A 19,612-nucleotide genomic window follows, 5' to 3' on the forward strand; every position below is an offset into this window, starting at 1 on the left:
TTTTTTTCAGTTTCTGTTTTTTTAAGAGGAAATAGTCAGACAATAGAAATAATACAGAATTTCACTAGACAAAATTATAGAAATTCAACAGTGGTTGTTATATATTGTCTTTGAATTAGTTGTTCAGATTACTAGATACAAGCATACACAATTGGTCAAAAAATTAAAAAAGCAAAGAAAAAATGAGCATTAACTGCTCCTTGCAGAGAACCGGCAGGAATGCACAGGTCCAGCAGCCAAGCCGGCCGTGTCATACGTGTATGTCTCCCTCTCCCTCACCCAGTCACTCCCGCCCTTTGTCTCTGATAGCAGAGTTGTATGAAAGGAGGGTTCTCAGGTACAGATGAAAGGAGAGACGTCTCTCTAAGGCAGTAAGGTGATCTCTGCCTGTGGGGAAAAGCGTGGTCTCGCTAGGACGCAGCCAGACCCACTGCTGAGGTCGCAGCCTCTGCAGTGCTGTGGACACAGAGGATGCTCACTGAAGGTCTGCGGCGTGCAGGCAGACAGAGGTGGGTGGATGGAGCCTCCCGGGAGGCGTGAAGGACATAGTGCAAGAGCAACCCAAAAGAGGCAGGTGTCACCCGCATCTACTCACTCCACAGATTTATATCGGTCACATCGTACCACTGGGCGCGGCGGATACCGACGGCCGCCTGCGGTCCGGCGATGAGTTGGTCTGTGTGGATGGCACACCAGTGATTGGAAAATCGCACCAGCTCGTGGTTCAGCTTATGCAGCAAGCGGCCAAGCAAGGCCACGTCAACCTCACAGTGCGGCGTAAAGTGGTGTTCGCTGGTATGTTTCCATTCATTCCTCAGACGGTGCGCTGTCACTTTCGCGTCTGCCTCCTCAAGCTTCTCTTTTAGCAAATGTTTGCAAATGTGATCAGGCTCAGAATTTCCAGATGGTTTGCTTCTCTCCCAGCCTGCAAAACTGCTGTCATTCAAAAGTACTCTAATGTGCAATCTGCGTCTGTTCAGCCGGGCGTCTAGGAGGCTGTGGACTGTGTGTAGCCTGCCTCTCACCCAATCAGAGCTCAGCCTCTCTCTGAGGTTATGATCATGCTCAACAGAAGGGGTCATTAGAGACATCTGAAAAGTGCTAGCTTCAAATTCAGTTAAAAAATAGATTTGTACTGTAAAAAAAAAAAAACCTCATGGGAAAAATCTTGTACCTGCTGTTCAAGGTATATGTGAAAACCGAGCTTTCCTTTTACCCCTCCTGCGAAGCTAGGGCGAGTGTGGTCATCTTCCTGCCTGCTGTCTGTCCGTGGCTTGCAGCCTAGTTCTCGAGACACCACCCCCTTTTAGGAGGCTCAGGAAGGACTGTCCTCGTCCTCCCTCCGGAATTCTCTCCTTCCATGCACTCCCTTTGATTTAAAATTTTTGGCCATTCTTGGGGCTCATGATTTACTTCTGTATCAGAGTCCACCATCTGAGATAACTAATTGTGTGAATGCCTGCACTTTCTGCTGACTTACCAGCTTCCTAAAAGCTTGTAACTGAATTTTGCAAATTTGTATGCTGTCCCCACCTTGAAGCCTGCAAGACAGAACCTAGAATGTAGCAGAAATTAAGTGTTGAATCAATTGAGGTACTGAAGAAATACGAAATGAAATATTATGAACTCTCCATAATATTAATATTAGTGCAATGAATACCTATCAGATATAATTAATTGGTAACTTATTAAAAATAACTAGTATAAAGCCTGCTTAAGTGATATATAATTAGTTACCCAGTTAACATATTAAATAGCAGTGTGAACATCCTGTGTACTCCAGCCATGGAAAACAGTGCCAATCGACCATACCTCATGTCCCTGGGCTCATCAGTGGCCTCTTTCATGCAACAGTGGCAGTAAGCTAAAACAGCGTTTGGATTTTTTAAAAATTTTCTTTAAATAATTTTATTGAGAAACAAATAGCAATGAGACAGTTTCAAAACCAATTAGTAGAACAGTTTCAACAATTAATACATTTCATATTGTTGTCTTCTTAGCGGTTATTCATAGTACAAGATGCAGACATGATATCCTGTCCAAACACTATTAGTACAAATCTTTCTTCTCATTGAATTAAGAGAGAGTAGCTGTATATCTATCCTATTTTGAATGTACAGATTCAAAATGGTCCTTCCTTTATATCTCCCTTTTTTGTTTAGTTTTGTCAGAGGTGGGTATTCCATTGCCATTTAAATATTGTATTGTAGGTGCATGAATTCAGCAAAATAATCCCATATAGTCCAGTAGTCCATAATAGTAGTGGGTTATCTGTAGGACTGGCAATGTCAGAAGTTGTTGACTTGAGCCTTTTACAGCTCAGCATATTAATATGGCTTTACTTTTTATACTTCATAAAACAGCATTTTGAGATGAGATGAAAGTTATGTGACTTCCAGGACCCAAGTAAAAATCATAAGGCAACGTGGCTTCTTGTGTTAAGCCCATTTTTGAGATCTCAAAGTCTCTGAATTTTGAGTCCAACTTAAAGGGCATGCTAAGTCTAAGAGTGTCTTAGGCTAAGTGAAGCAAGCCAAGGCCAGCTCCTTCATGACCCCCCCACTTTCTTGGGGAACCCAGAGTAGTCAGAGACACACACTCTGGGACTGTGGAGGGGAGATGGGAGGGTTGTTGAGTGGGCAGGTCAGCTGAGAAAGATACAGAGTTCTGGGAGTGGTGCTGGTGGCTGCACAGCGGTGACTGCACTTCAGGCCCTTGCACTTTCCCAGGCAGGTGCTTGTACCATTGAACTATATCCCCAGCTCGGTGCAAATGTTTAAAGTGGTGAAATAAATGTTACTCATGTTTTTCCACAATATAAAAACATCACAAAAGGAGAAGCTTGGGGAAATAGATACAGCCTTATTTGCAACCAGGACATGGTACACATTTTGATGTTGGCGTGGTTGGTTCCACTTCCTCTGTCGGCTGTTGGCACATTCTGAAGCCCACTGACAAAGCAGTACCTGGAGTTTTTGCTGAGAAGTGGCCAGAGGGCCAGTGCCTGTAGCACTGATCAGAGGAGAGCAGCTGCCTGTGCCCCTTCCACGTGTGGCCCCGAATGTCACACAGACACTTGCAGATGTCACAGCAGAGCTGGCAACACCTGAGCAGAGGGGATGACACTTCAGACGTGTGGCTCAGACTGCATCTGTGAAGCCAGGGTAGTGGCAGTCACTAGCGTAGCCGGTATTTTTGCTTGGCAGAAATGTCCTTCTGTGCAGTGGGACCGTGTCATTGTGGGTCAGTCCTGCTACAGTCCTCAATCTGAGCAGCCCTGTTGGCAGGTGAGCTGCCTGAGGGTGTGGGTGCCCTCCTCGGGTGTCTGTGGGACCAGCATTTCTGGATAGTGGGCGCTGTGGGGAGCGGGTGTGGCTCACACCTGTGACCCACACTCTGGGAGGTGCAGACCAGGGATTGATGCCTCGCCTGTGCAGCTGAGAGAGAGCCTGTCTGAAAACATTACCGTTCTAGTCAGGGCCTCGCCACGGGGTGCCTTGGGGGTGGTCCTGCGGGCCCCGTCTCCTGAGCCGCCTCTGTTGCAGCACCCAAGCCTGCAGAGCCCGAGGTGCCGTCACCAGCGTCCTCACACCACAGTGGCACGCAGCCAGCCTCGCTGGCCGAGGGCAAGCGCACACCGCAGGGCAGCCAGAACTCCCTGAGCACCGTGAGCTCGGGCAGCGGCAGCACAAGTGGCATCGGCAGCGGGGGCGGTGGTGGCAGTGGCGTGGTGAGCACCGCCGTGCAGCCCTACGATGTGGAGATCCGGCGTGGTGACAGCGAGGGCTTCGGCTTCGTCATCGTGTCCTCGGTGAGCAGGCCCGAGGCGGGCACGGCCTTCGGTGAGTGCCGGCGCGGGCGAGCAGGTGGGCGGTGCCTCTGCGGTGACCAAATGCAGGTGCACCTGCAGCCTTTCCTTCTGAGGTGGCGTGTGCCCAACTCTTGGGGCCTTCATTCTGCGTGGTCATGCACGTAACTTCAAGCATTCCGGAGACTTGCATAAAACCTGACTAGCAACTCCTTGACAAGAAGGAAATCTGAAATTTTTGCAAGAGACAGATTTTGGAGAGGTCCCAAGTAATGTGTCATTCAGAGAGAACCCCCAGAAGGCCTTGAGAGTTTTTAGACAGAGCACAGAATGTAGAACTGTGACATGGAGCCTCTGCCCACCTGGCCTGGGCCCCTCTCTGGGCCTACAAATGGTTTTAAATTCCTAAATACTGTTTTTGTTATTGCCTAAGAATCTGGCTGAAGTCAGAGTTCACAGCCAGCTGACTTTGGGACACATCTAGATGTTGGGGTTTCCACAAAGTGTGGAGAAACACAGTTGCCGTCTGAAACCTAACCCTGTGGAGTAAGTGAGTCTGGGTGGCTCAAAGCCGCTCGCTTGCCTGCCCCTCTTTCCCATTGCAGTGGGTTATAGATGTAGACTCCACCTTCCCAATTAGAGTTTTTCTTAAGTCCGTCTCCCAAGAACATTTGCTTAAGGGATGTGGAAGGTGATGGCAAAGGGTGAGGGCTGCTGCAGGCTTTGACACTCATGCTGGTGACCTGACCACGCTGCCTCCTGACTAGTGCTCTCTGGCTACAATCATTGGCCACATCCCCATGCCATTTGCCTCCGTTAACCTTGCTAGCCAGCTTCCTGCGCAAGCTGTCCCCCACCCCATCCTTGTCTGGGAGGGGACTCAACCAGGGCTGTGCTGTGTGGCTGCAGTGTTGCACCAAGACTGAGGTGCTTCTGCGAGCCACACTCACAGAGCTGTCACAGTGTGGGCGACAGGCAGGAGGTTTTGTTTTGTCTTTTAAATTATTTCTAGAAACTTTTCTGCTTACTTAAAAAGAAAGACACTTGGCTGGGACAAGAAATTCCAGGTCTTTTCTTCAGACCTAGAGCTTAACTCTTGCTGGCCTTCATGCTCTTAGTGCTTTAGAATCACCTTCGGCTTCTGGGAGGAAAGAGCAGGTGTGCGGGTGCAAAGCCTTGAGCCCCGGATGGAGAGGCCATGATGCGCTCACACTTTGGTCCTTGTTGTCTTTCGGTTTTCACAATCAATGAATCAAACTCTGCCAACCTCACATGGGACCTGGGAGCTTTCCACATACCTGCTGTTTCGTCCCCTCCTTGCGCCAATTGTGCTTGGAAATGCATTCAGCTCAGTCCAGATCTGGAGTAGATGCGGATGCTTCCTGCAGCACCTATTTGCTGAGTTCCAGTGCAGTGTTTCCTTTTTGAGCCTCTTTGACTTGACGGTGCACCCCGTGCCAAAGCTCAGGCAGACCTGCCAGCATTCAGAGCGATGCTGGTGCCTTTCCCCACACACTGCCCTTTTCAGGCCTAAAGTATGATGGAAGAGTCTACTCACACAGCTCTTGTCTCCCACGTTAGCTTTGTAACCCTCTTAAAGGGCCTTGGCTGCATAACTCTCTCATAATTCCCAGAAAGTTCTCCAAAGATGAATGCATGTAAGAAACATGGGGACAGTTTCCTAGAAACCCCATCAGCCTTAGAGCCTCCTTTTCTTGCTTCTGTAGCAGTCAGCAGCACTGGGGAGCATATGAAGTTCGCATGAGCCAGCTCTGTGGAGCCTTTCTGATGGAGCTCCACAGCAGAGCTGGCAGTGACCAGTGATCAGAAAGGAGAAGGGCGATGCGAGCCAAGCTTTGGTCGGGGTCCACAGCCCAAACTGTGCTAGATTTTCACATCCTTTCAGGGGATTGTGTGATGCAGGAGGAGGAATTCAGAGCTGAGGACCCCAGCAGCCCTGCATGATGGGCTGAGAGAGCAGAGGTCCTGAAAGAAACTGTGTCCAGGTCACGTGCTCACTTGGCTTGCCTCCCATGGTTATGCCCTTTTTCTAATAATCTGAATTTTTTTTTTTTATTTTTTAATTTTTTTGCGGAACTGGAAATTGAACTCAGGCCCTTGTCTTTGTCAGGCAAGCACTTCTACTGAGCTATCTCCCCAGCCCCTTGCAATTTTTAAATAGAAGGTGTAAGTTCATTAGATGATTTTGCGTTGAATCTCTAGTGCCAGCAGACTCCTAGGTCTTACAGAAGTAATGATTGCTTTTGTAAACTGAGAGCGAAATGTTGGGAGAAGCTTCAACAACAGCTGGCAGAAGTGAAGGGACCTGAGCACGGGGGGGGGGGGGGGGGTATGTCCCGCCCTGGCCTTGGGCTTGTGGTCCTCCCCTAAGCAAGAACAAGTTATTTGGGGCTCGTAATACTCTTTGAAATTGCCAGGTATTCCAAATTTTATAATTGTTTTAAGGAGAGAAACTGGGGTTCACCCCTCATTTTGAATCAGAAAAGCACCACAGCCATGAATTTGAGTTTCGGGCAGTGGCTTCTTAGACTCTCAGTATTGCCAATGTTTTGACAGTGAGCACAGAGCTCTCCTTGAATAACATTTGCTTAATGCTTAATTAACACTTAACCTTCTCTTTCCCTTTTCAACCCTTTTTCTCCTCCCTTCGCTGTATTCCTACGTAACTTTAAAAAATTAAACTCAATATCAAAGCAGGCAATGCATGTGTGGCTATGCCTCACAAAATAGGTCGGATTATTGAGGGAAGCCCTGCTGACCGCTGCGGCAAGCTGAAAGTGGGAGACCGGATCTTGGCGGTAAATGGATGCTCCATCACCAACAAATCCCATTCTGACATTGTCAACCTAATCAAGGAAGCAGGAAACACAGTAACCCTGCGCATCATTCCCGGGGACGGTAAAGTATACCTGTTGCCTCTTTCTCTCCTACTCTCGCTGTCTGTCTTCCTCTCCCCTTTGTTACTGTTCATGTAAGTGAATAGTGTAGACATAAGGGCAGCTTACCGTCCCTCGCAGAACAAGCGCCGCAGGCCAGCGCACGCCACTGTTACTGAGCTGTACCTCACCCTCTTCTCTGATTGCTCCTCTAGCCCTATCACCCGTCTTGCTGCAGACATAAAAATGCCAGAAAATCCTCAGCTTTCCTAGTATTTTTTTTTCTTTTTTGGTGTCCTTGTGTTCAAAACTGTAACATAGTTTTGACAGAGATAGTAAAGATCCTCTGATGTCCTAGCTGGAAATCATCAGTGATTCTTTTCAGTCATTGCTATTAAAGTATTATGGTGATAGCACAGACCTACCTACTGGGGAAAGCCCACGCTGGTTTTGGTTTTTCTTTTCAAAATAAATGAGTAAATCAAATTTTTATTTCATGAGAAACTTTTGAGATTTGTGCCTACTTGATCTGTTCCCAATATTCAGATATAGATGGAGAAAGAATGAAATGTCCACATTCATGGTAGATAGTCCCACAGTGAGCTGGGCCTATTCTTTTCTGCCTGTTTGCTTGGCTGGTTACATTCAGATCTCTGGTTTTCTGACTGCAGTGGCAGTTCTGTCCCCAGGACACTTGGCAGTGTCTGCTGGGGGGCTGAGCAGTATGGGGTGGGGGTAGGCCAGGAATGCTCCCAAGCACCCTGTGTTACACAGAACAGCCCCCCACAGTAAAGTACCTTGTGCTAAATATCAGCATTCATTTTAGCATCCAGTTGTGCAAACTTGGAGGTTGATAGGCCAATACAAGCTGTTTAGAGACTTAAATTCCAGAAGTTACTTCATTGTAGGTTACCTTTGCCCTTGGGAGGCATGCAAGCTTCCCATCGCTGTGACAGTGTATGTGAGCGAAACAGAAGGTGCACTTGGGCTCCCAGTCCCACAGGTCTCATCCATGGCCAGGTGGCGCCATTGTGTGGCGCCCCCTGGCCCCCTCTCTGCCCTTTGTATGTTGAGAGGTGAGTGGAGAGTAAAGCACGGCGACGTCTGTCCTTTTGAGATGTGTACAAGGGACAGATAAAGCAGAAGAACAGAAAGAGGGTGTGCAAATAGGTGACTGCCAAATCCGTATTGAAGCTTGGCCAGGTCGAACCAGCCTTGGGGCGCTGTCACTGTCCCCACATTCTAGGTGGGAATCAGGCTTTTATCAAACAGAAGCAGCTGGATTGAGCCAGGCTCACTTGGAATCAGGTTCAAGGTAGTGAAAGTATTTATGAGCATAAAATATATATTAAATAGTGTTCTTAAATTTGGCCTTCAGTCCACTCTCAATGAAAGCGTTTCTTATGCAGGAGGTAGAACTTGGCACCACGATACCACATTTTCCTTGGCGAAAGCATCTCCCCACACTCTTCACACATTTATAGCATTGACACTTTCCAGTGTTGCCTCCAGATATTTACTACATGTATGTTCACACGTTAAGGTATCTATGAGGAAAACAGTGTCATTTGTTGATGTACTTGCTTTTCACTGTGAACTCTAAAGATGAGGCTAGAACTGAGATCCCTTGTGCAGAGATGGGGAGGCGCAGGGTGGAAAAAGCTGTCACCACAGCAGTGCCGTTTCCGCACAGCCCCAGCCAACGTGGCGAAAGCCAAGGTGCTCCTTTCTGATGCACAATTGCTAGAAGTGTGTTAATGTCCAGTTCATTCCTCTGGGAGGGCTACATAGATATAAACATTGTTTCATAAAAGATGTGGAGTATTTTCTGGAACTTGTCTAAAATTGGTCAGTCTGCCCATCTGCCTTGTTCACTGTGGTGGTACAGTGGCGAGCTGCCTTCCATCTGCCTCAGAGTCCCGAAAGTCAAGGGTGTTGGTGCCCTAGGTGATGCTGCTCTTGGAAGGCAGGAGTCTGAGCAACGCTTCTTTTACAGTGGGTTCTTTTCTGTCATCCAGGGCAAGTTTTGCCTTTGGGATAGAGCTATACATTTTTTTGTAATGAGCTTCATCTCTGTATTTGTAAAAAAGCATTTAAAGCAGATATAATCTTGGTTCAATGCCAAATGAAGACTCAAAAGTTTATGAAAATAAGCCTAACTTTATTGATACTATGAAAACGTACTAGAAATCAAAGGCATGCTGAACACTATCTTGGTTCCGTGAAGGTGGCCTGTGAAATCCTGCAGCGATAATGCTTAATGAAGTTCGTGAACTTTAGCAGTAAAATAAAAGCATGGCTCATTTGAAGGGATGGTTGGCTTGGTGCCAGCAGGTTACGCCCACAGAAGGGGCCACAGACCCTGTCCGTAGCTGCTGAGGTCAATTCCCTCCACCAGCACATGCCTCTGGGGTGACCTTGGACATGTCAGTACCGCCTACATGCTGCCTCGGTGTCTCTGTCCAAGCCGGAGCAGTTACTGCACTCGTGTGTGGAGCGGTGGGAATCGTGAAAGAGTGTGGGTAGAGAGGGTCAGCACTGTGCCTCACGGCACACTAGAGCTGGCCCTCGAGGTAGCTGGCTGCAGACCCAGAAAACGGGAGCCCGAGGAAAGTTTAGACCTTGAAGAGATGTTTGCATATTAAATGTTAATTTTTAAAAATGCTTGAAGTTAAGCTTCACCCCCAGATAGTTTTGTGTGTAAATATTGGAAAAATAGCAAATGAAAGATAGGAGAATTAATAACGGCACTGTTTATGTTTGTATTGAGTGATTATCTGTTATATTTCATCAAGTCATGAAAGCAGCACAAATACAAAAATTGTTTGAGAACAGGATTTGATCTGCTTAGAAAATTCCAGCTACAGAAACACACAAGAACTGTGAAGACAACCTTTACCCAACCCAGAAGCTGTGGTCACTTTAGTTACAAGGAAACCTTTGTGGTGTCTTGGTTATGGTTCCCCATGGCCCAGACAACCTTGTGATTCCCAGAGTCTCCATCCAGTTAATTAAAGTGGATACCGTGAAGTGCATTAAAGGACCAGTGCTTGTGCTTGTAAACAGTCTGACAGGTCACGGTGATGGGCTGTGGTGATGGGCTGTGCTGTCGTCTGTCCTGGACGGTGACAGAGGGGCGGGCTTTGTGACACACCTGGAAGTGGAGCCAAGTCCTGCCAGCTGACTGCCTTTGAGAGCCATAAAAGGAGATAACAGTCCTTCCAAAGGCACTGAAGAACAATAGTAATGTGCTTTCAATGTAATGATGAATATCAGAAGAATGCGAAGTATTGTGTCTCACTTTCTTCTTGGATAGTCTCAGTAGCAATTCACTACCTTCTTATGCCGTTCTCCTTATGCAGATATGGAAACTGAGGCACTGAAAATTCAGTGATTTTGCATAAGTTCTGCCTGTCCAGTAAATTATAGAGCTGAGGGTGGAAAGCAGAATGATCCAGACCACAGTCTGATCTTGAAACCCCTGGCTTAACCCACTTCCCAGGAGTCTTGAGAGGCAACGCCTCCCCACATCAGAGGGTCACAAGGCACACGACCCAGAAATTCTCCACAGATTCCACAAGAACAGCAAAACAGAGACCCTTGGGAGCCGTTCCTTTTGTCACCCAGAACTTTCCAAGCTTAATTGGCCATAGGTTCTTTTGCTTCAGAATTTATAGAAATATTCAGTAACACATTGTGAGGAACATTGTCCTAAAATGTGAATAGATTTTATGGTAGAATTCTCTTGATCTAGCTATATTTTCTTATTAATCTTGTGTCTTGGCTATAGGGAAAACTGACTTTTATCACTTAAGTAGAAATTATTAAAATTCTATTTAAATTTTTCATGTCATAGAGATCTTAAAGTTAAGTCCCCACAGTAAGAAACCAAAAAGCCTCAGTGCTAGCAAGACCCACAGCTGCAGTGAGTAGCACTGAGTGCTTACTGCGTTTCCAGCGCCGTACTAAATATTTCCTACGCTTTAATCCAAGAAAAGGGGATTCCTGTCATCCCCCTCCTTTATCAGATGAGAACAATAAGGCATCTAGCTAATGAATAGGGGAGAGGAGGATTGGAACCCAGGCCTGCATCTCAAACCCGTGTACGTAATGAAGATAAAATAACAGGAAGCCTGACTCAAGTGGAATAATATTCTTACAAAATTACAATGGAAGGTGGACCACAGTCAGGCTCTGTGGGAAGTCTCATGTTCTAAGAGTGCAGTGGAGAGAGAGAGAGAGAGATTCCAGGTTTCCCACTTTGAAGTACGTAAAATGTTTTCTCATAGAAAACCTGCTTGTTTTTTTTTTTTTTTAATGAGTAGATACACGTATTCAACAAACATGAAACTGTTAACATGAACCCTAGGACACCTCCAAGTGTACTGCGAATTAAATGAGCACCCAGCCACAGCGGTTAGCATATTGTTGGTTAGAAAATGCACACCACGTTCCAGGAGTCCGTTTCAGTATTAGCAGTGGAACTGGCGTACAGCTGGTTACTACCTGGCTTGATCTTAATGGGGAAATAATTAGAAAATGCACGTGTAACCATCACCGCGTGAATCGTTGTTCTGATACATGAACGTGGGTGTGCAGTCTAGTTACACATCTCAATATTTTCGCATTCCACATCTCCAAACTTAGAGATTAATGAAGTTGCTGATGAATGTGGTTAGTGAAGAAGAAAGTCAATTTACATAGCAACATAATCACATTCATCACATTAAGGTGGCTTTGTGATCTATGTAACTCACATTTACAAGCTCTTATTTTCTAAGCCACATTTTAAAATTAATCTTTCATGAGTGATGCTACACGAGGCCCGTTAAGCAGCCCGCGTCCCCTGCGCCTCAGTGAGGGCAGGGAGAAGCAGCGGGTGGTGCTCGTGTGTCTCTAACAAGATCTTGCCCACTTCCGATCTTGATGTGATAGTCACACGAGAAAATTAAGCTGGCTCGTTGAGTGTTGGCTGCCAACTTGCAGGAGGCTGACAGACACATTTTCTGGGAAGTGACTCCAGCGTGGTGTCCTGCAGGGTAGGGGGCCTCTACCTGGCACCTATGTTTGCGCCATTCTAGAGCAGCACAGCCTTGGCAGACCCTTCCCTTTGGGATAGCCTCTAGTTGGGAGGGGGCTGTGGGCACACGTAGCCTGGGTCAGCCGAGACAGAGTGGTCCGTTAACTGCGTGGAAATTCAAGTACAGCTGTTTGGACCGGGGACAGAGAAGTCAGATTGGGTGCTAGACCTGGGCCTTCTGCCAGGGAGAGTGTCTCCTCTGAGGCCTTCGCTTCCTTATGTTCCACCCCGCAGAGTCCTCAAACGCTGCCTTGCTGACCAACGCAGAGAAGATCGCCACCATCACCACCACCCACGCCCCTGCTCAGCAGGGGTCGCAGGAGGCCAGGTCAGCGTGGCTTTGGTTTGTGAGGCGAAGGGGGAGCTCGTGGCTCTCGGCCGAACACCTCTTGATTCTTCCCCAGTACTGGGGAAGTTGGGTTGCTGCTGTATCTCTTTCTCTTTCTTTGGCAGGAATCCCACCAAACCAAAGCCGGAGTCTCAGTTTGAGTTCAAAGCCCCGCAGGTCACACAGGTGAGGGCCGTTTCTCCGCTTTTGTTTTCTTTTTTGTGTACTTCATTCATTTCCTTCCAGTTTTCTGAGGCTAGGCTAGTACAAGAGATTTTTAAAAGACATCCTTAAAATAAGTAATCTTATGTGCAATGATACCAAATACACGCTCATATCTAATTGTCTAGGAAACGACATTGCATGTTATTGCCTTTAAAAACTATTCCTAGATATCTCTCCTAGGGTAAAAACAAAATGACATGCTACCATAAGGAGCAGTGACGAGAGCAAAGGCTCGTCAGATGCTGTCTGTGACCTTAGTCCTCACAGCACCTGCCTGCTGAGTGCGGTGGCTCGTGATCACACTCCCCGCACCCGGGAGGCTCAGGCAGGAGGGTCGCATGGTGAGTTCCAGGCCAGTGTGAAACCCAGGCTCAAGAGCCAAAATGTGCTTCTGTCAAGAAAGTCTTTTTTTTTTGATAAGGTTTTTCTCAGGTTTGTGAGTTTCAGGTGAGACAGAGAGAACAAGCCACCTGTCAGTGTAGCAGTCAGGGTTGTGCAGATGATAGCAAAAGGAGCAGACTGGGGAAATACCAGGCGCTGCAGCTCTAAGGAGGTCATCATCCTTTTACTCACTTCTTGGAGCCTTTGTGGTTCACTCATGCTCCCAGCCACAGAGATGGGAGCCACTCGCAGACTGCAGAGCTAGCACAGCCAGCCTAGGCTGGGCCGTGCTCACGGCCACAGGCCAGGAAGCAGCCCAGCAGCAGGTGTGCATGTCCTGTATGTGCAGGCATTCACAGCATGAACATTTCCAAACTCTAGATCGCCAGCTTCTGAGATGAACACAGACTAAGGAGGATGACTGATAAACGATGGAGAGCCACCACGAGGGTTCTGGACAGTGTACTTTTTTGCCAGGTTCACATAATAGAGAATGTTTGGGAAGAGATGAAGAAAAATGTGTGTGGACATAAATTCTAGAATTATCAAATACACTGAATGTCTTTAAACAGGAGCAGGATTTTTACACTGTGGAACTGGAAAGAGGAGCGAAGGGATTTGGCTTTAGTCTCCGCGGAGGTCGGGAGTATAACATGGACCTCTATGTTTTGCGCCTAGCAGAGGATGGGCCTGCAGAAAGATGCGGAAAGATGAGGGTAAGTTGGGAAAGGAGATGGGTAGACCAGAGTCACCATCGGCAGCAGCTTCTTGGCACGCACGTTAGAACGTTCATGTGCCTAAGAATTGCATTTTCCACAGTGCTTTACAATACTCCCCCGCTCCCCGACGGGATAGCTCTTCCCAAAGTATTGTTAGGTGCAGCTGCTAAATTTGGGTGGATCTTGGAAAAGATTAACATCACTAATAGATGCCTTGAAGTAGGTGTTCTCTGAATGCGTCTCCTTAGACCTGGTGCTTCCCTGTGGCAGACGTCACTTCGCAAGAGCCCTCAGTGCTTGTGTGCTCGGGCAGCAGGAGAGCCCTGTGGTCTGTCGGTGCTGGGGTGAGCGCTGGTTGTGCCGCAGCAGTTGCAGCTGTCTGCCAAGGATCCGAGACAGCACCCTGACCCCCTGCCTCAGCAAAAGGACAGCAACTTCAGGGCACTGATATTTGGAGTTCTGTGCAGTAATCAAAGCTGTGCATTGTAAATACTCAAATGCCAGAAGCAGGTTGCTCTCTCGAGCCGTGTGGTATCTGTTGCCATGTGTCATTCTCCTGGGCAAATGAGATGATTAGGGAAAGATAAATTGTCTCCTCAGTACAGATAAGTCACCTAGCCTGAGATATATGCATGGGAAGCCATTCACAACCCATTTAAAAATAAGAAAGGAAGGAAAGTGAATTAAGGTGGGCCTGAGCCGGAGAAGAAAAAACTGACCAAGAGTGAGGAAGTCCGTGTTGTGCTGTATTTGTGCTAAGGCACAATCTTGACTTTTAACTTTCTTCAGACTGAATTTTTAACAATGTTTTTCTCAGCTGAGGAACCACAAACAGCATGTTTCAAACATGAAGCAGTGCAAAATGGCGCCCACACGAGAATACAGCGTCTAGGACCACGCAGCGTAGTGGTTTCTGTGTGCTCCGCCGCCTTGCGTCTGCGTGGGGAAGATGCTCGGTGATGCACATGTGCACACATGCTGCTTTTGCTGGACCTCTGGGCCCACAGCTCTGCGTTCCGTGGCCCTGACTCACGCTTGAGCTTCTGACTGGCTGGAACGAGGCCACCACGCAGTGCCCAGCAGCTGCCCCCGAGGCACTCGCAGGTGCTCCTGGCAGCACAGCAGAGTGGGTGGGCTTCGCCCTTCTGCTGACGAGGAGACAGACCCCGGAAAGCGAGGGGCCCACGTGAAGGAGAAGCGTGCACTGCGACACCAGGGCTTCTCCTCTCCCCCTCTGGACTCTGAGCTCCACCTGGGCAGCAGCCGGGCCTGTCTCACGCACCTGCTTCTGCCCAGCACGCACAGCCCCGGCTGAGCCAGCAGGCGCCGAGTTCACGTGTGAACAGGCCGTGGGCTCCTGAAGGCCCCTGTGTAAGGTCACAAGTGGCTCCTCGGGTGGTGCCTGGCTGCTGGCCAGAGCCCCCGCTCATGTCTTGTCATGAGGCTCCAGTGTAGTGTTAGTTTTCGTCCTAGGACAGAATACCTTAGGAAAGTGAGCTTCACGGGAAGAGAAGTTTATTTTTAATCATAGTTTCACAGGTGTCAGTCCACAGTTCTCTGGCCCCATGTTTGGTGGTGAGAGACCCCCTGTGGAGAGTGTGTGGGAAAGCCAAGCTGCTTGCCGCAGCAGCTGGGAAGCCAGAGAGAGAGAAAATGGGTGGGGCCTCGGGATCTTAGGGCCAAATCCTCAAGACCCAACATCTCCTCAAGGCCCAGTCACCATCTGCACCTTGGGCTGGGGACCAAGTGATCAGCACAAAAGCCTAAGGGCTGGGGAGATAGCTCAGTAGAATAAGTGCTTGCCTGGCAAGCACAAGGTCCTGAGTTCGGTTCCCGGTACCGCAAAAAAAAAAAAAAAAAAAAGCCTTTCGGGGCTGCTTTCAAAGCAGAGCAGGCTGTCAGCCACGCACATCAGAGGGAGTGTGTGAGGGCAAGTAGACAAATACTGGGGATCGAACTCAGGACCTTGCGTGTGCTGGATGAGCGCTTGTGCTGCTGAGCTTGTCTCCCCAGATCTTCCAGCTGACGCCTTAGGACATCCGGGGGTTAGAAAAGAGTCGCTGGAAGGGTGAAGGAGGCAAGGTCCCCAGAAACCGCCAGGCAAGGGTCCTCCTGCCCTGGCACCTGATTCCTTTTAGTGCCTTCCTTTCTTCCTTTAGCACTAAACGTTAACATATTTATATTTTTCTAATCTTATTACTAATTGTGCTTCCCTCATTGTAATCTAATCTCCATGAGATTAGGGATTTCTGTTTGTATGTTTCATTGCTGCATCCTAAGCATTAAGACGTTTTCTGGAATGTGCTTTATATTTGGTAAATAAATCAGTGAAAGAATGTTTAAATCGAGTGGACCACCAGAGCTGTCACCCGCTCCCTCTGTTCTCTCTTCGCCTGGCAGATTGGTGATGAAATTCTGGAGATCAATGGCGAGACCACCAAAAACATGAAGCATTCTCGGGCCATCGAGCTGATTAAGAGTGGTGGCCGAAGAGTCCGTCTGTTTCTGAGGCGGGGAGACGGCTCGGTCCCGGAATATGGTGGGTCAAACTATGAAAACATTCCTTCCTTCCCTGGCATGACTCCATGAATCTGTCTCCAGATGGCAGCAGACAAGTCCTTTCTGTCCCCTAATCACCAGTGTCTTACCAGCCTCTTCACCATGTGATTATTCGCCTCGCTTGTCCTGAAATCTCTGCACATTTCATCCTTTTGCTTGCTTACGTGGACTGGGGCGTGGCCTGAGACCAGATCCTGGTAACCCCTTTCTGATAATCAGAGAACACGCTGTCTAGTTCGACCGAGAGCGAAGGAATGTTTGAACTGTGCCAAACTGTTTCTCAGATCCAGTCTTAGCACAAGATGACTTATACTTCTTTTAAGAAGCAGGAAAGCAGGTTTCCTGAGTGATATGTTGAGGCACAATATATATATTTTTTTCTTTTTCGGTTACTTGATATATCTATTTAAGAGATGTGAAATTTCCAGATGATTCAGGGCCTTGCTTACTCTGATGCTCTGGGTCCCGTATTCTCCACCCCTGCTGTCTCTCGCCCCATCAGATGACCCGAGCCCACTGCCGGTGGGCAGGCACACGCAGACTGTTGCTGTCAGCCACATTCCCAGCGCTCACCGTGAGGGAAACGTGTCGCTATACCTTTCCTGTGAGGAAAGCCAGGTTATACATAGAGTTCCTTTTCATCTCTTTAGACATGATTTGAGTAGGCAGAAATGATCTTTACATAGCTTAGTGTTCTGATGACAAACTATTGTATATTATAATAATTATGTCCTATGAAGAATCTTGTTTAAATTTTAAAAATAAAAAGGAAACTATGCCCTAGATGTAGGGCTTTTTTCCCCAACCAAAGGTCTACAAAAGTTTCTATAGAAACTGATTGAATGCCCCCCATATACATTGGTCCCCTTTATTAGGGATTTATCTGTTATCACCCTCTTTTCTGAAAGTCGTTCTGCACAGCTCCCAGTTGCATTTTGGACCTGATGTGGTGCTTAATGTAGGTGCAGTTTAAGGAATATAGCTCCTTAGAAAGGCAGCCTTCCAGGTGTCAGACACTAGTGCAGGTGCACGGCACAAGGGGCCAGGGCAAGGGGGAGGGCATCAGAAAAGGCGCTGCAGATGTGGTCCACCTGGGAACCACGGCGACCAGGCAGGCTGCCTGCCGCACACTGTGCTCCACCCTGACCCCTGGGTGTACTGCTGCCCTGAAACTGTGTAACCGTATCTCCCCTTTCTGTCTTCCCCTGCTTCTGTCGGATGTGAGAACTCACCTGCGAGTCATCACCTGTGTACTTTCTCCAAACCTGTGTCTGTTGCACTGAGGATGAAAATCCAACACTAACCAATGTTCTCTGGGCTGAAAATAAAGATCATGCACATTGCTTTCCAAGAAGGGTTTAACATGCCAGGTTGCTCTGCTGTACTGTTTCCATGTGTCCTTTGGACTAAGTCTCTCATCCCATTGATTAGAGTCACAGATGGGTTACAGTATGCTAAGTTCCAATGTTTTTCTGACTTGACTGGAACCTGCTTCTCTGTGAGGCTATTTTTATAATGAGTTTTTGTACTTAATTTAACTGCGCCAGGGGCGGAGGGGCAGGGGTTTCGGAGGGGACTTTGTTCTTCTGTGTTTATTGTTAATGCTGTCCTCTGCCAGCCTGTCATTGTTCCAGTTGTTTGAGAGAAACACACACACACACACCCAGAACAAAGCAACTCACCTGTTGTCTGGGTTCTGAGTCACCTTCTACTGTCCCAATCACGGTCTCCGCAGCCTTATTCTAAAGCGTTGCCTTAGACTGTCTGACTGGACAAATAAACTCTTTGCCCTATGTTAACAGATGCATATTTTATTTTTTCTTTCCTCTTCATTATAGGGAATCTAAATGTTCAACTTTTTTTTTTCTCTCTCTCTCTCTCTGACTGTTCTTGGTGCTGGCCTCCCTTCCACAGCGATGATGCCTCCTAACATCGCTGCATGTATGAGAAATGAAAAGCTCGGGGAGGCTTGCTTCTACCTTATGGGCCATAATCAAACTACGGTTTGTAGCTCACTCCATACTAGGTGTTTCTGTGCTGTGGCCTAATTTCCTCATTGCTTCTGCTTAGCTCTGTTTTGATATGTCTGGCAGTCGTTCTGAGCACCCTGCCTTCTTTCAATTGTAAGTACCCCACTGCCCTCACCAAAGGTTGCTCCCCCTTGTCTCAGGTGTGAGAACGCCAAGTTAGATCTCCCCACCGATGTCAAGTGATTCTAGACAGAGTGGACGGTGCTCATAGAGCCTTCCCGCACACGCGGAGCTCTGCGTGCCGTAGGGCAGGTGTTCTCCACGGCTGGTTTCTCGTAAACTTTTCTTGGCACACAGCCATGCCCACAACTTTTCAGTGCTGCCAGTGGCTCCATAGTGCAAGGGCAAATGGAGGACGTGGGACCCAAGGTATTTTCTGCCTGGCCTGTCAGAACATTTTGATGACCCCACTTCCAAATTCCTGCCACCTTGTTCAGAGCCATTCTGGGTTTGGGGAGCCCCTTCATGGAACATGTTAATGGCTCACTAGAGACCTCCTTGCCCGTGAAAGGCCTCCCAAGCATCCCAGAGACTCCTGTCTCTGTTGCGCTGGTCTGCCCACCACCCTTCCGCACAGCATTCAAGCATCTGTAACTTCTGAGTTAACTCTCAACAAAACCCTGCTTTGCAAGGAGTTATAAATTCCAGTTGCTACCACAGCATCTGCTGCCTTTTCAGATCATAATAATAATGAGCAGGAGTGTTACGGGAGGCCTTGCTTTTAAATCTGCAAATATCTTGATGGTATAGAAGCAGTTCAGTGATCCCATAATTCCTAGATATCATTATGGCTGCTTTGCATACTTACGGAAAAGTATCTTTAAGCCTAAACTTTTATGCACCCCACTAATTTCCAGTATGTCCCTAACGCCCTCGGGCTCCTTTTATTGATTAGCAAACATTGCATGTTAAAAACTGCCCCCCTGGGGTCGGGGAGATGGCTCAGTAGAATAAGTGCTTCCCTGGCAAGCACAAGGGCCTGAGTTCGATCCCTGGTTCAGCCAAAAAAAAACCAACCTCCCCCCTTTTTTGATTTGACTCGAAAGTACCCAGAATAGGTGCAGAACACCCACAAAGGTGGGACACTCCTAATGACCCTCGGGTCCGGGTCACATTAGTCAGCATCTGGCCGGCATGTTGCCTCCAGAATCCCCTCTGCCCAGCACCCTACACTTTTTTAATGTGGCAGTCCAAGGCCAACCTGAACTACGTGTGAGAGCCTGCCCCCCAAAAGAGGTAGACTTCATAAATGATGAAATAAATCCCGAGTGCGAGGTGCAGCAGACTCTGCACCCCTGTGTGCCCCACTTGATCATTTCTGTCCCCTAAAGCTTCCCTCCTGCCCCTGCAAATCAGCGCCCTCCAGTGTTAGCCGGTGAACGTCCGCACTCGCGTGGGAAAGGCTGTCTCAGGGAGCGGAGGGGGCGGGCTGGGCGCTGAGGCCGGCGGTGAGAGGTGGGCGCTGCTGCCCGCTGAGCTCCTTGTGACCTGCGACGCGAGTCGCGAGCAGTGCAGGGGTCCGGCCGCTTCCGCGCCCGCACGCAGGGACACTCCGGGCCGCAACAGCTGGCTGTCTGTCTGTCTG

At 48.2% G+C, this 19,612-nt stretch overlaps 1 protein-coding gene across 15 annotated transcripts in view; it reads left to right on the top strand.

Annotated features, from left to right (window-relative positions):
- Magi1 (membrane associated guanylate kinase, WW and PDZ domain containing 1) overlaps positions 1 to 18,963 on the top strand; it is a 660,109-nt gene extending 641,146 nt beyond the window's left edge. For 5 of the 15 annotated variants that reach the window (XM_023704998.1, XM_004644781.2, XM_023705002.1 and 2 more), the window contains 8 exons: positions 603 to 795; positions 3,546 to 3,842; positions 6,524 to 6,727; positions 12,020 to 12,113; positions 12,239 to 12,299; positions 13,292 to 13,435; positions 15,839 to 15,977; positions 17,912 to 18,962. In XM_023704998.1, the coding sequence (XP_023560766.1) occupies positions 603 to 795; positions 3,546 to 3,842; positions 6,524 to 6,727; positions 12,020 to 12,113; positions 12,239 to 12,299; positions 13,292 to 13,435; positions 15,839 to 15,977; positions 17,912 to 18,045 (1,266 nt within the window). In that variant the 3' untranslated portion in view covers positions 18,046 to 18,962. Of the gene's footprint in view, positions 1 to 602; positions 796 to 3,545; positions 3,843 to 6,523; positions 6,728 to 12,019; positions 12,114 to 12,238; positions 12,300 to 13,291; positions 13,436 to 15,838; positions 15,978 to 17,911 lie in introns of all 15 variants that reach the window. The other 10 variants (XM_023704999.1, XM_023705001.1, XM_012517740.2 and 7 more) reach the window with 5 other exon arrangements.
- The last annotated feature ends 649 nt before the right edge of the window (positions 18,964 to 19,612 follow it).

The sequence above is a fragment of the Octodon degus genome, unplaced genomic scaffold, assembly GCF_000260255.1.
Source record: "Octodon degus isolate 3935 unplaced genomic scaffold, OctDeg1.0 scaffold00210, whole genome shotgun sequence".
Lineage (NCBI taxonomy): Eukaryota > Metazoa > Chordata > Mammalia > Rodentia > Octodontidae > Octodon > Octodon degus.